This window comes from Zootoca vivipara, chromosome 1, assembly GCF_965207765.1.
Source record: "Zootoca vivipara chromosome 1, rZooViv2.hap1.1, whole genome shotgun sequence".
Classification (NCBI taxonomy): Eukaryota; Metazoa; Chordata; class Lepidosauria; order Squamata; family Lacertidae; genus Zootoca; species Zootoca vivipara.
In genome coordinates, this window is record NC_142582.1 from 76003774 (window position 1) to 76019901 (window position 16128).

The window sequence follows — 16128 nt, forward strand, 5'->3', positions numbered from 1 at the left end:
CAGAACCATTCTAATTGAGACTTGCTATATACATTTGATCGCTGAAGAATTGATGCTTTTGAATTATGGTGCTGTAGGAGACTCTTGAGAGTCCCATGGACTGCAAGAAGATCAAATCTATCCATTCTTAAGGAAATCAGCCCTGAGTGCTCACTGGAAGGACAGACCGTGAAGCTGAGGCTCCAATACTTTGGCCACCTCATGAGAAGAGAAGACTCCCTGGAAAAGACCCTGATGCTGGAAAAGATTGAGGGCACAAGGAGAAGGGGACAACAGAGGACAAGATGGTTGGACAGTGTTCTTGAAGCTGCCAACATGAGTTTGACCAAGCTGCGGGAGGCAGTGGAAGACAGGAGTGCCTGGCGTGCTCTGGTCCATGGGGTCACCAAGAGTCGGACACGACTGAACAACAACAATATACATTTGAGAGATTAGATAGTTTCGTAATTTAGCGGAGCAATTATTTTTATTTATTTGACCTTTTATCCAACATTATACGAACAGCTTTGATACAAGATACAAAATATTATTATTTTTTAAGTTAAAGCAGAAAGGTCAGCGTAGAAAATAGAATATAAAGATAAAAACTGCAATAAAACTGAAAATGGTGTTGACTCTTAGAAACAGTTACTTCAGATATTACTTTGTTTTACACGCAAGTGACTTATGCTTGCTTTTACCTCCTTCCCCACCACAGCACTTCGTCTGACAACAGATATATAGGTCCCCAGAGAAATAATCACAATAGACTCCAGCATCTCCACTAGAGTCACTCAAACACTATTCTCTGAACAGTAACCAGTAGGAAATTGAAAGCAAACACAATGGGATTGGCCGTATATAACTGAAGATCTGGCCTATTGAGCACTGCAAAAGGATGCTTTTTGTTAAAGATACACCGCAGTAGAGTAATTATTCTGCCTTCTGTTCTCAACATCCCATCAACAGACAGAACTGCTCTGCAAGTTGCATAGAAGGCGGCTGTTTTGAAAAGTAGGCAAGCAAAACAGAGCAAGGAGGTTAATGAGATGAAGAAATTCACCAAAACAAAAAACAAAAACCCCACACCAAATTTCTCTTGCTCATAAACCAAGTCAGCTATGCAGAGGGGAAAAGGAGGAGCACCAGAGCTGCAAATGTGATCATTAAGCCTGTATGCAGACCTGTGAAATCAATTCACAGACCAAGCTGACACTGAAATATAAGCCAGGCTAGTTGCTAGAAATTCTCCCAAATATATTACTGGGAACATGTAAATAATCAGACATCAGTAGCCATAATGTAACCAATCTGGGAACTGCAAGTACAAGGTCTCTCTCTCTCTCTCTCTGTGTGTGTGTGTGTGTGTGTGTGTGCATGATTTCTCACACAAATCAAATCTATTGCAGCTCTGTGCCTTACTTATTTGTTCTGTTGCCACAGTGGGGCACAATTTTATTCAGAGAAACCACAAAATAAGCAGTCTCTCTCTCTAAAAAAAATCAGTGTCTGTTGAAGATGGTCAAACACCCACAGTTTACTCATTCGTTATCCTATATTTCAGGCTCTCTCTCTCTCTTTTTAAGAACAGAGCAAAGTGCAGGGTAATATCTGCTTATTCATTTACCTGCGCCGCTTCTTTAAGAAAACACTTCTGTCCCCAATTGTAAATCCTTGTCTGATTTATACAAACCCCTGTGAAACCAGTTAAAAGCAATTTGACCAATTCACTTAGGAGAGAGGAAATTAAAAGTTACCATCATCGCTATCAGCTGCAGGGAGTAATTTATCATTTTTGTTCCTCGTCAGTATCGTGTTCCAACAGCATGCAGCTAGAGCAGATACAATTAGGCAGCTGGCCACAGAAGTAGGAGGATAATGTGCTTTTGATGGAGTTTATCCAAGCATGGAGATGAAATGCTTGTAAGCCATGCAGCAGAGAGGGAGAGGGAGACAGACAATCGCTATGTTCTTGGTGCAGAAATACCACTTCTGTTTTTAAAATGATATTTTTTAAATGAAAACAACTCAGTACCTCAAGATTACTGAATGATCCTTACTCTTCAAAGGGGGAGGGCGGTACTGAAGAAAATTTACTTCATTTATTGTACCCTGTACAAAGCCTCATTCCATCTCAAAAGGAGAATAATTGAGCATATTAGGTATTATTCAAGTAGTCTTTGTACCACACTATTCAAAGTGTGATACTGTCTGAAAATTAAATCATCTTCAGCCTTGTAGAACTGCTTTTCATATGACAAAGCGTTAAGATTTTTATTCCTGGATGAAAGCAGTTCCTCTTTCATTCATCACTTCCAAGCTGTGGTCTACAAAGATCATGGAGGGGAAATAAATGGTGGAGAAATTCTCTTCACCCTAGTATTGCTGAACTTTGCAGCCAGATAACTAGATTCCTGCTCACCTAGCTCTAAATCTCAGCAGTCTAATGTTATAACTTAATTGACCTATAGTGGTGATACCTGAGATTTGGGTCTATTAGAAGCTGCCTGGTTCGCACAATTTCAACAATACAGATTGAAGTAGGAAGGTATTTTCCCTCCCATTGGAGAGTATTTTGAGAGTTTGGGTGCAAAACTGGATCAGCTATGTATGTGCTATGCATCCTCTGACGCCAACACTCCACCCCCAGGATAACCCTCTGTGGGTGAGCCAGAAGAAACACTGACAACTGGGAAACCCTGGCCTGTGAGCGCTCCAGTTGGAGAAGAGCCTTTACCAAAGGTGTCATGGGCTTTGAAGAAACTCGATCTCAGGACGCAATGGAGAAACGTGCTAAGAGGAAGGCATGCTTGGCAAATCCACACCGTGATCAACTTCCGCCTGGAAACCAATGTCCCCACTGTGGAAGGATGTGTGGATCCAGAATTGGCCTCCACAGTCACTTACGGACCCATTGTTAAAACCGTGTTTATGGAAGACAATCTTACTCGGCTACAAGTGATCACCAAAGAAGAAGAGGAGAAGATGGAACCACCCGAGTCTGAATAAGAAGGGAAAGCAGGGTTAAAATTTGCATTGCCTATCCTTACTGCTCCCAACTCCGAAACCAAGCCAATCATGTGGCAGAACTCTCAGCAGTCTTTAAAGGGCCCTCAAAGGCAGATTCCATGCTTTTAGGGTGAACCCTACATGTCCAGTCAGAAGTAAGTTTCATCATATTCAACAGGGCTTACTGTCAGGTAAGTGGATGGAGGACCGAAGCCTTAGCCATACAGCAAAACTTAAGGTGTAACAATTTAGATCACCGCTAACACCACCAACTAGTAAGAACCTATAAACAGCAATTGATACTTAACTTATTAACTGATATTAACTAAAAGCATCTTACAATACCTGTTTTGTGCTAGGGAGGAAACCACCTACAGTGGTACCTCGGGTTAAGAACATAATTCGTTCTGGAGGTCCGTTCTTAACCTGAAACTGTTATTAACCTGAGGTACCACTTTAGCTAATGGGGCCTCCTGCTGCCACCATGCGATTTCTGTTCTCATCCTGAAGCAAAGTTCTTAACCCGAGGTACTATTTCTGGGTTAGTGGAGTCTGTAACCTGAAGCGTCTGTAACCTGAAGCATCTGTAACCCGAGGTACCACTGCATTAAGCTCATTAATTTTAGTATTTATACTGTGCTTTTAATCAAATAAACTTGGGCAATTTAATTTAATTTTATAGCCTGCTTAATCCCAAAAGCTCTGTGAATGTAGCAATATATTAAAGCTGATTATCAGACATTTTAAGAGTACCTATTGGGGGGGGGGGGAACCAGATAGCCATGCATATGGTGCTCTTGTATTTCTGCTCTTTGCTTACAGAGCCCATGAGGTTGGGTAAAGTGGTGGAAGCACAAGAGGCAGTGCCCTGCCTGTTCAACCGCTTGCAGAATGCTCCCTCTTGCCGGGAGCATTCCAGCGCGTGACGCTGTTGCTCATCTTCCCTGGCCCAGGGCAGAGAAGATGAATATTAAAGCGTTGAGGAATGCACCCCCTCTCATGTGGGGCATGGTGTGGCAGGGGGGCAGGGAGAGGAACATTCCCATTTCACCACAGGTCGTGAAATGGAACAGGCTGCCCATTTGCTTATATGTGTGTTATTTCAAATTGGCCTATGGTGAGAACATGCATACACATGGTCATCTTGGGTTGAGCCAAAATACCATTATTTACAGAAATGTGAAATGGTTATTTTGGGTAATATTGTTCATAGGCTTCACAAACCCACTTTGCCTAAACACACACCTTACACTTTGCTTGTATCTATGATAGAGATGGGAAGTTGACATATAAGGATTGGGGAATGGCACAGAGGATCAGGCCCGCAATAATGGCGGCCTAGAGCTCCATTGCAAATGGCAGGTGTTTGGGTCATGAGAAAGCAGGGGATAGAGAAGAACAGGCAGATTTATGAAGAGGGAGGGAGTGTTAAAGTGTTAATAGTCGCCTGTTCCAAGATTAGTAGGAATTTCACAGTGACCTGCAAACCTGGGTCAGTGACTGTATATTAAAGTTCTAAGAGTGGCTGAGCACGAATCTCTTGATATATGCCAAAGTCTACTTTCCAATGTTGTAGACTGTGCCTGACTCATAAATATCCCAACGTAAAGCTAAGGAATTTATAGTAGCAACGTGGGTTGATTGGAACTCTACCCAAATGGTTCTAAAAATAGAAATATTGCCTCGAAGAACAACAATCAACTTCCACTTCCCTTAAGTTTCTGGACTATATCAAATAGAAAACACACATTGTGGTGTCAATAACTGGACACAGTATTCCAAGTGTGGCCTGAGCAAGGCATAATAGACTGGCACTATTACTTCCCTTGATCTGGACACTATACTTCTGTTGATGTAGTTTGACTCTGAGCTGAGACTCTAACCCATCTTTTCTCAAAGGGGAAAAACAGCCACATTAGTTTTAAGAGCAAAAATGTTATGACATTAAACCTTTATTCTTGTATCTTAGGCCAAACTAAAATTCTACATACAGAAAATCAGGGGTGAATATTTGTCCAGCTGAAGAAATACACTTTTAAACCATCTTCAAAATATCCAATACATATAATGGATTTATTGTTCATTTACTGCAAGGTTAGGCAGCCTGATGTGATGGATGGACTGTCAGCCTCTAACTAAACTGCTATACTCCATCACAAAAGGAGTGGAAATTCTGGTCATAAGATGTCAATAATCTTACATGATGAAGTACGCAATACTTGACAAAGTGTTTTGTTTTTTTGCGCAACACCACAAATCTTTGATCCAAATCTAGAAACTTCCAAACCAAACATTTCACCTGTATCACTATATTTTTAAGGCTGAAGAACACAAGTGTATATAAAAAGCAACAAATACATCCTTTGGTTCGAAAATGAAGTTACAACCCATACCCCAAACCCATACAAATAAACAGGAAGATACAAGATATATGTGAAGGCAAGATGTAGAAACTGCTTTTCTGGAAAAGTGGGTGTAAAAAGTACAATTCATAGTGAGAAAGGGAGAAACTCTATATGAAAGAGGTCACAAAGAGTTCAGAAGGTGGGTGGAAGATGAAATTTTAAAAGGAGATAGCAGATAAGCTTGTGACAAGTGGAAAGGAAGGAATGGTGAAACAAGCTTACACAGGAAAAAGAGTAAAAAAAAGTATTAAAATTAAAAAAAGATATGTAAGAGAAACAGGGACAGCCCAATACACTTTGGTACCCAAGGCAACCACAAATTGGTGCCCCTCTTCTGCCAGCGAAGAAGGGTTGAGTGAAGATCTACATCAGGAATAAAGGGGGAATAACGTTCTACATGGCTGGCCCCGAAGAGAGAGGACTTAAGAGGAATGGCTGGTGTAAGGAATACATTATACAAGATGGGAGACACTGCTTGACAAGATTGCAACACACCAATGGCTACCAGGTAATGCCAACATTTAATCCCGTAGCCATAGTCGATAGCTACTGGTAGCTAGTTTGCAAATGAAGGCTTTGACCAAAGGTTTCAAAAGCATGACAATCAAACTCCCAGAAATGATGAAATAAAATATTTACCGTACACACTGAAGTCTTTGTTACTCTCAGAGTGAAGTCTGATGAAAAATTCAGTTCTGAAACCGATACAACGTGGCAATCTATCCGCTGCAAGAAAGTGCAAAGTCTTGTGTGAGAACAAAACAGAAGACTAGTATCTGAGTGGAATCAATGGAGACTGCTTTATTCATCTCTGTATAATAGACCTGAAATAAAACTTATTCTCAAAAGCAACCTACATGGAAACTAGTTGCCCACCAGGTGTATATGGCAAAAATCTGGAAAGTTTAGTCTCTAAGTGCAAGCTCAGGACTCCCACTGGCTTTATAACTGCAGTCTTCTAAAAGCACATGATAAATGAAACAAAGTTCAAAAGTTGCTTGCAATGAATGCTGTTTGCAGAATATGAACTGGGGGTAGGACTATGAAGTTTCACTTGGATGCAGTTAGACCAGGCATCCCCAAACTTCAGCCCTCCAGATGTTTTGGACTACAATTCCCATCTTCCCCGACCACTGGTCCTGTTAGCTAGGGATCATGGGAGTTGTAGGCCAAAACATCTGGAGGGCCGCAGTTTGGGGATGCCTGGGTTAGACTGTAAGTTCTTCAGCCAACGACCAGAAAGTTAAAATTGTTGGGATGTTTTTTTAATACAGATACAGTGGAACCTCGGTTTATGAACACCTCGGTTTATGAATTTTCAGTTTATGAACGCCGCGGACCCACCTGGAACGGATTAATTCACTTTCCATTACTTTCAATGGGAAAGTTCGTTTCAGTTTATGAACGCTTCAGTTTATGAACAGACCTCCGGAACCAATTACACCCATGCTTCAGTTTATGAACGCTTCAGTTTACTCCGCGGACTGTCTGGAACGGATTAATTCATTTTCCATTATTTTCAATGGGAAAGCTCGCTTCAGTTTATGAACGCTTCAGTTTATGAACAGACTTCTGGAACCAATTGTGTTCATAAACCGAGGTACCACTGTATATTTCTCACAGGGATAATGCTTCCATTCAGAAAAAAATGGGCTTATACGTGAAGCCCTAAGCCAGGCATCCCCAAACTGCGGCCCTCCAGATGTTTTGGCCTACAACCCCCACGATCCCTAGCTAACAGGACCAGTGGTCAGGGATGATAGGAATTGTAGTCCAAAACATCTGGAGGGCCGAAGTTTGGGGATGCCTGCCCTAAGCGGCAGCAAAATGAGCTCTCTCTGTCAAGTACATACAAGTTCCTATATAAAACTGATATTTATTGAAGATATATCACATGTAAAGCAGTTCTAAGCTGAAGGTAGAGGGAACAAAAAAAAAAATCCTTCCAGTAGCACCTTAAAGGTAAAGGAACCCCTGACCATTAGGTCCAGTCGTGACCCGACTCTGGGGTTGCGGCGCTCATCTCGCGTTATTATCCTGGGTAATGCTAGGGATATGAAAGGCAACTCTTATCATTTTGCTAACCTTGGAAATGGCAAACAAAAGAATATTGCAAAGCTATGGTGTCATAATCATGTCAGCCAATGAGGGACATTTTAAACACCTTTTGTTGCTCAGCCATTCTTGTTTGTCCACCACCAGGAGTGGTGAAATCCAGTGGCTACAAAGCTGAGAGCATTCTTTGTGGCAGCCCCACAGCTGTGGAATTCATTGCCAACTGGACTGTCAGGCCACAACACTACAGAGTTCTTGGAAATGTCTGAAGGCTTGCATGTTTTTTAAAAGAAAGGCTCATATATGGGCTTGTTTCCTACTGTTGACTACCTTAGTAATCTTGGGCTAGCTGTATATTTTATCAGTTGCTGGTTCACACTATTATATCTATGATTATTTTGTATGATTTTCTGTCTTACTCTGGGACGTTTAATACATTACTGCTATACGTTTGCTCAACTTTATATTATTTTTGATGCCTAATGAGAAATTCTTGAAACTGGGATGTGATTTTTCTAAACAAAGAAGTTACTGAATAGGACTATTAGTAACTGCTCGTCCTATAGAAAAGAAAATACACTTTAAAATACACAAAAGTCAAAATTTTACATAGAAGCTGTCAGATTTTCATGAGGCTGAGTGGAGTATGACAAAACCATTACTCAGGATAATAAATGCCAGATTCAGAGGTGAAACATATACATTCTTAGTCATCATATGATTAACTAGGTACATTTTTATAATTTCCTCAATATTTGAAAATCATCAGCTTTATGGAACAATTATTGATTTTGGTTGTTTACTCAGGATGACATTCTTGGTGAATTCATTAATTTTACTACATGTTATACAGAAAAATGGATGGTCCACATTTAAAGACTTATTTGGAAGTTTTATCTATCAATTCCACTCAAGCAATTATTTTCCAGCCTGCAATGTAAAAGTAGGTTGTTAAGCAACAGCAGCATCTCGAAGTAGTCATAACCAAAACAGGCTTCTCACTCTTTTAAATCTGTTAGAGATGCACAAGGAGCCTGAACTACAGGATCCCTATTTTTCTCCAGGAACAAATCTAAGACAATGAGGGCTATTATACAGTGGTACCTTGGTACTCAAACAACTTGGAACCCAAACACTGCAAACCCAGAAGTAAGTGTTCCGGTTTGCGAACCTATTTTGGAAGCCGATTGTGCTCTGTTTTGAGTGCCACACTTCCGTTTTGAGTGCCACACTTCCGTTTTGAGTATTACGCTGGGGTCTGTCTATTTTTGCTATTTATTTAGCGTTTTTGTTTTTGCAGCTCTTTTGTTTTGTTTTTGTGATTGTGTGGAACCCATTCAGCTACTGATTGATTGAATGTGTGTTTGCAGTACACTGCTTATTGCTTTCATTTTATGGATCAATAGTCTCGTCAGATAGCAAAATTCATGTTAAATTGCTGTTTTAGGGGTTGTTTTTAAAAGTCTGGAACAGATTAATCCATTTTGCATTACTTTCTATGGGAAAGCGCGTCTTGGTTTTGGAACGGACTTCCGGAACGGATTAAGTTTGAGAACCAAGGTACCACTGCACAACATTTAGAGGGAGGTGTTACAAATTAAAATTGTGATTGAATAGTTTTGTGTAATAAATATTCTCTCTTTTTAAGAGGAACGTAGCCTATTGTGCTCTAGATGGGAGGGGGCAACTTGAGGCCATTGGTCTAGGGATGTACATTATCAGAGCATTGAACGCATTCAATTTCACACAGCAACAATGTTGTTCTTTTGAAAAAATAAGATTGCCTTTTCAGACAACAGTTAAAAAGAGGAGGGGATTAGAAAGGAACTTTCCCCCAATTGCTTCAGTTAAGCACACCTAAGTGGTACATGCAGCAATGATTGTGATTTTCTCTAATGTTTATCTACAGAGGTGCTACAATATATGTTTACACGGAAAGCAATATACTTCTTAACCAATCATCTTGGTTCTCCTGCCATTAATGGTGTAGTGTACTTGTTAGTGTTACACTAGGACCTGAAGACCAGGGTTCAGATCAGACAGTCACTGTCTCTCAGCCCAGTCCAACTCTCAGGGTATTGTGAGGAAAAATTATGTATGTCACTCTGAAGTCCTTTGAGGAAAGGTGTAATAAATGAAATGAAAATACTCTTTAGCACTCCGACTGAATGTGCAAATAGTCAAGGATTTTAGCAAACAATATAACTAATAATTATAGCACAATTAATTACAATATAATTAATGCCGCTCCAAAGCCTGTAATTAAGCATACCAGAGACAGAGCATGACCAGGTGGAGAAAAGAAAAGATGGGGAGACAATCAGAAATTTGAGTTAAGTTTTAAAGACAGCCTCTTGAGACTTTTAACAGGTTCCAGATGGAACCAACTGCACATCATTTTTGACGTATAGACAATAGATGTTGAATGAACAATGGGCAGGTAGCCATTACACCTCCTTATTTTATTTCTGCCTTTATTACTGGTAGTTTTGTGGTGGGAAAGAAGAGAGGAAAAACTACTACAAGAAGGCTGCAAAATCCATAAAGATGTGTGCAAATTCCAAAATACTGTATTAGTATCGCGGATTCCATATTTTATTAACACTGAATGGCCAGGGGGAAACAAAACATATTCTATATAAGAACAGCTTACATACTGCACTGGGTTGATAATTAGAAATTCCTTTCTAGAAATTTAAATTATTTGTTACAGTACCTTGATGACACAAGCTTCAGATATAAATGTGCCTGAATCTAACACTTCCACAACAGCTTCTGGAATGACAGCCTTCTTCATGCAGGACATGTTGAAGCCATACACATCATCCCAGAAAGCTAATCTGTCTGCATGCTTCTTGAGGTCACTGACAGCCACCAGGCTGATGGTGCAGATGTCAGGATACACTGCAAAGAGACATTGCAAATAATTTATTGACAGCAAACAATGGTACAAGTTCCCTTTTATCTTAGCATTGACTTTAATTTGAAATATACGAGGAAATTTTCTACAAGCAGAAACAGACAAACCTACTGTTTTGAGGAAAACCCTTTTTAAAAAAAATAAAATAAAATCCATCTCATGGGATTCATTGTTGTTGTCTTGGTAGAAACAAAGGCATGGCAACAACTGGGGGAAGTGGTGAAAAGCAGAACCTGAGACAGATAAATGGCTCTGCATACATGACAGCTGTCACACAAATGGGCACATGGAGTATACAGTGACTGCTGTTTCAGGCAATATTGCTGACTTTTTTGGGGAGGTCTTCCCTTGCTATATATTAGGCTTGTTCCTGGACTATCGGCAGTATCTCTCTGCTACAGTAGACAAAGCACTGTTAAGAATCTCTTTCCAAAATGACAGTGCTATATTTGGTAAGCAGGGGAACACAGGAAAACTTGCCAAGTAGCACCAGAAATGTGTTACCACATTAGCAGAGGAAGGTAATGGAGTGATGATTTTATCTGATTTATATTGTAAGCTTCCTAGCAATGAAAAATGCCTAAATCATCCAAAAAGCAGGGCAATGTCTAACAAATATACCACCCTTTTATAACATTCATATTTTAGATAACATAATGACCAAACAAATGAGGCCTATCAGATGATGTGCTGCTTTGTATGTGTAAAAACCCGAACTAGGATGAGTTTAATTCTGTTGTTCTTTGTATATCCAGCTTTTAAAAGAGACATGAAACTGAAGGTTAGTTACAAAAATCAAAATGCAACAGGCAAGTGGAGTGGACCAAAAGGTATGCAAGCACCAATTAAACATATGCGCCAGAATTTCTTTGTGTTTCTTGTTCAGCAGCTACACTAAACCATTTTATTCAGATGGAAGGCTACTTAAATAGCAGCTGTTGAAAAGGAAAGCAACCAAACTCTGCTCCAATACATGCCCACTGTGGCCAATGTGTCCCTGGATCACAAAACCAAACAGAGCGTTAAGGGTACAAATCAGACCACAATAAGCATGCTCAGAAGCTGTGGTCTTCTCTGTGCCCTTAATGCTCCTGACCAAGAAACACATTAGCCACAGAAAACGTACATCAGCACTTCTTGTTTTGAATTGTGCAGCTTATTAAATTAAATCCAAGAAGTACTCTTTTAAAGTAAGTACTCTGCATCCCGATTCCAAAGAAGGGCAGTGCCAAAGAATGCTCTAACTACCGCACAATTGCGCTCATTTCACACGCTAGCAAGGTTATGCTTAAAATTCTACAAGGCAGGCTTAGGCAGTATGTGGACCGAGAACTCCCAGAAGTGCAAGCTGGATTTCGAAGGGGCAGAGGAACCAGAGACCAAATAGCAAACATGCGCTGGATTATGGAGAAAGCTAGAGAGTTCCAGAAAAACGTCTACTTCTGCTTCATTGACTATGCAAAAGCCTTTGACTGTGTCGACCACAGCAAACTATGGCAAGTTCTTAAAGAAATGGGAGTGCCTGATCACCTCATCTGTCTCCTGAGAAATCTCTATGTGGGACAAGAAGCTACAGTTAGAACTGGATATGGAACAACTGATTGGTTCAAAATTGGGAAAGGAGTACGACAAGGTTGTATATTGTCTCCCTGCTTATTTAACTTATATGCAGAATTCATCATGCGAAAGGCTGGACTAGATGAATCCCAAGCCGGAATTAAGATTGCTGGAAGAAATATCAACAACCTCAGATATGCAGATGACACAACCTTGATGGCAGAAAGCGAGGAGGAATTAAAGAACCTTTTAATGAGGGTGAAAGAGGAGAGCGCAAAATATGGTCTGAAGCTCAACATCAAAAAAACCAAGATCATGGCCACTGGTCCCATCACCTCCTGGCAAATAGAAGGGGAAGAAATGGAGGCAGTGAGAGATTTTACTTTCTTGGGCTCCTTGATCACTGCAGATGGTGACAGCAGTCACGAAATTAAAAGACGCCTGCTTCTTGGGAGAAAAGCAATGACAAACCTAGACAGCATCTTAAAAAGCAGAGACATCACCTTGCCGACAAAGGTCCGTATAGTTAAAGCTATGGTTTTCCCAGTAGTGATGTATGGAAGTGAGAGTTGGACCATAAAGAAGGCTGATCGCCGAAGAATTGATGCTTTTGAATTATGGTGCTGGAGGAGACTCTTGAGAGTCCCATGGACTGCAAGAAGATCAAACCTATCCATTCTTAAGGAAATCAGCCCTGAGTGCTCCCTGGAAGGACAGATCGTGAAGCTGAGGCTCCAATACTTTGGCCACCTCATGAGAAGAGAAGAATCCTTGGAAAAGACCCTGATGTTGGGAAAGATTGAGGGCACTAGGAGAAGGGGACGACAGAGGACAAGATGGTTGGACAGTGTTCTCGAAGCTACGAACATGAGTTTGACCAAACTGCGGGAGGCAGTGCGAGACAGGAGTGCCTGGCGTGCTCTGGTCCATGGGGTCACGAAGAGTCGGACACGACTAAACGACTAAACAACAACAACAACAACTCTGCAAGCATAAAGTGAAGAAAAACATAACACTATGAAATTCTATTCGCACAACATGGGAGATATCTCACCTTTTCCCACTTCCCACCCTTTTAAGTGCAGCCCAGTATGCCCCATTTCATAAGAGGTTGGTGATCCTGCTTTAACACTACCACTAGGTCCACCCATTCATCAACTCACGTCTTGCTTGACAGCCAAATTTCAGAATTCAGTTCAGCAGTAGGCATGCAAGTTTCCTTGCTTCTGGCTTATGGCATTCAGGCCATTATTTAGATGCTCATTGCGGTTTTACAATGTTTCCATGAAAAGCTTACTTTTTAAAAAATTGTCTTTATCAGAAAAGATCCAGCCCAACAAGTATTCAAAAATTTATGTATCTTACCCATCTAAAAACACAATAGGAAAGGGAGTCAACGTATTTTGAATAGTCCACTTCCGTGATGGGCCATTTTGGTTTCTTTAAACCCCATGCTACTTACGAAAGTAAAACCACTCCTATGCAAGAACCTTTTGTTTCATACATATTCCATTACTTAGTTTTTAATGTGATTGAATTATTTCTCACCACACGTAATATTAAACTGCTGATCAGACATCTCTTAGAGAAGCGCACTTTAGAAATTCATAGGTTTGTCATCTGTGTCCTTCTCGACTCACTGCCCCCAAATCATTTGTCATTAGTAACAGCTCACACGGGGAGCAAGGCAAGATGGGAAATCTTTTATCCCTCAGCAATGCCTCACAAATGTAAGGACATTAAAAGGGTAAGATCGTAGTAACTGCAGGGCTAGAGGCATAGCTGTAAACGATTATCATTTGAAGGTGGAAAAGCAAATATAACCAATCACCTTTCTCATATAATACTTTTAGCTCTAGCCTGAAAGCCCCCTATTTTAGGGATCAGGCTTTTGGAAAGCTTGAGGTAGAAGATGACACAGCAACCAACCATTAGCTCACACTGTGAATACAAAGTAAAGTCAAATGAAACTATGGGCTGGAATAAATGATTAGCACTTGGCCAAGTTAAAGCGGTAACAAAAAGATGATCACAGAAACACAGGTGGGAAGTATTGATAGTTTTCTTTCTTTGTTCGGGGGCCTTAATAAAGTTGCACACATCTGCTGTAGCTTACAAGCATAAATGAAACCTAAATATTCTTCAGCCAGCACAGCTTGTACACTAAGGTTGCAGTATCTAGTTTACCTCAAAGGTGCAATGTAAACTTTTAATTTCTCTGGAATATATGAAACACTATGATGAAAGGTTCTGTGAACAACTGTTTTAAACTAGTTGGCAAAATAGCTCACGAGCTACAACTGCCCAAAGGAGGAAGTGTCCTATTTAAAATTCTGCTAAATGAGCTGTACAGTTAAGCTAGTGGTATTGTATTGAACAAGGAAAGTTGATAAATGCATGCATATCTGACAGCTAGTTAATTTTGAGTATCATGTTCCCCAGCCCCAACATATTCTGTTTTGGCAGAACTTTCACTATTTTGGCCGCATTTACCATTTGAGAAGCTTCTAGGCATTTCTTCCTTCCTTTTCAGTTTGAAGGCAGCCTATGCTTATGTCTTGGAGAACAGAAATGAGATACAGAAATTAAAGGGCAATGAAGAAAAGCTTCTCTTTTTTTAAAATGATACACATTTTTGTGTTCTACCTGCTTTTAGTTTTTATTTTATTTTGTACATGGCTTAGATATATGGAAGGCCATTAATAACTAACAATAACAAAAATGAAAAGAAGAAGCCATGCCAGTAACACTCCCATTAATCAGGTTACACATACATACACTGTTGTAGTGTCAAATCCCATGGATTATAATACCATGTACTACACTATATCAAAGCACATTCATTACAAATATCCATCTTTCCTTCCATCAGGCAAGGAGGTTACTGGACCTCTAGTCTAACTCTTGAAAAAGTTCCACCCTAAAATTAATGTAGCATATTTTTATCTCAATGGTGTCTGACAGAATTATCGGTCTGTTGCTACACATGATGCAAAAGTAAATTGCATCTACTGTGGATGTTCTGCTTTTTCAACCCCACCTGCTGACTGATTTATAGAGAAACAAATGAAACCATCTATAAAGCCTCCATTAACCTTCTAAACTAGTTGGCATTAGAGATCAGATACAAGCGCCTGAACGTATAAGAGCTGTTGTTTAAAATACTGATAAATGAACTGGACTATCAGGCTAGATAGCCACTGTTCCGTCCTGTCCGAAATCCGCTACCATAATACCCCTGCCAAAAAAAGCAAAGACAGACAGTCTGAATGACTTTCGCCCTGTGGCGCTAACACCCATCATAATGAAATGCTTTGAAAAACTGGTGCGGAATCGCATTATATCATGTTTGCCAGTGGGACTTGACCCTTACCAGTTTGCATATAAGGGGAAGAGATCCACGGAGGATGCTTTGGCAATGACACTACATGCTGTCCTGACTCATCTGGAGAAACAAGGGAACTATGCGAGATTGTTATTTGTGGACTTTAGTTCTGCATTTAATACTATTCTTCCACAGAGATTGGTGCCCAAACTATTAGACCTGGGACTTCTGCCGAGCTTATGCAGGTGGATATTAGATTTTTTATTGAACCGTTCCCAACGGGTCAGGATGGGTTCTCATGTCTCAGCGGATCTCAGTATGAATACAGGGACGCCACAGGGGTGCGTGTTGAGTCCACTTTTATATACGCTTTATACATCTGACTGTGCTCCCAAGTACCCTAGTAACAAGATCATTAAGTTTGCAGACGATACAACGGTGGTTGGTCTAATTACTGCTGGAGGGGGGGAGGGCTATAGGAAGGAAGTTAAGCAGTTGGTGGAGTGGTGCAGGGAAAACAACCTATTCCTTAATTTAAAGAAAACAAAAGAGATAATTGTGGATTTTAGGAAATGCAAATTGAATATTCAACCTCTTAATATCGAGGGGAAGTGTGTGGAACAGGTCTTGGGTGTTTCGATTTCTGGGAATGGAGTTGAGAGATGATCTAACATGGGGAGCAAATAGCAAAGATCTGATGGAGAGAGCACAGCAGAGGCTATACTTTCTTAGAATCCTCCGGAAAAACAATCTCTCAAAGGACCTGCTGAGGGCATTTTACCACTGTACTGTAGAAAGTGTATTAACCTATGGTCTGTGTGTGTGGTTTGGGAGTTGCACGGTTGGGGAAAGAACAGCGCTGTCCAGGGTCATAAAGA

At 40.5% G+C, this 16128-nt stretch overlaps 1 protein-coding gene across 2 annotated transcripts in view; it reads right to left on the reverse strand.

Annotated features, from left to right (window-relative positions):
- The window catches only part of PRMT3 (protein arginine methyltransferase 3), a 56190-nt gene that overhangs the window by 12120 nt on the left and 27942 nt on the right, over positions 1 to 16128 (reverse strand). For both annotated transcript variants that reach the window (XM_035117387.3, XM_088668281.1), the window contains 2 exons: positions 10165 to 10352; positions 6033 to 6119 (listed from right to left, as the gene is read on the reverse strand). In XM_035117387.3, the coding sequence (XP_034973278.3) occupies positions 6033 to 6119; positions 10165 to 10352 (275 nt within the window). The remainder of the gene's footprint in view (positions 1 to 6032; positions 6120 to 10164; positions 10353 to 16128) is intronic.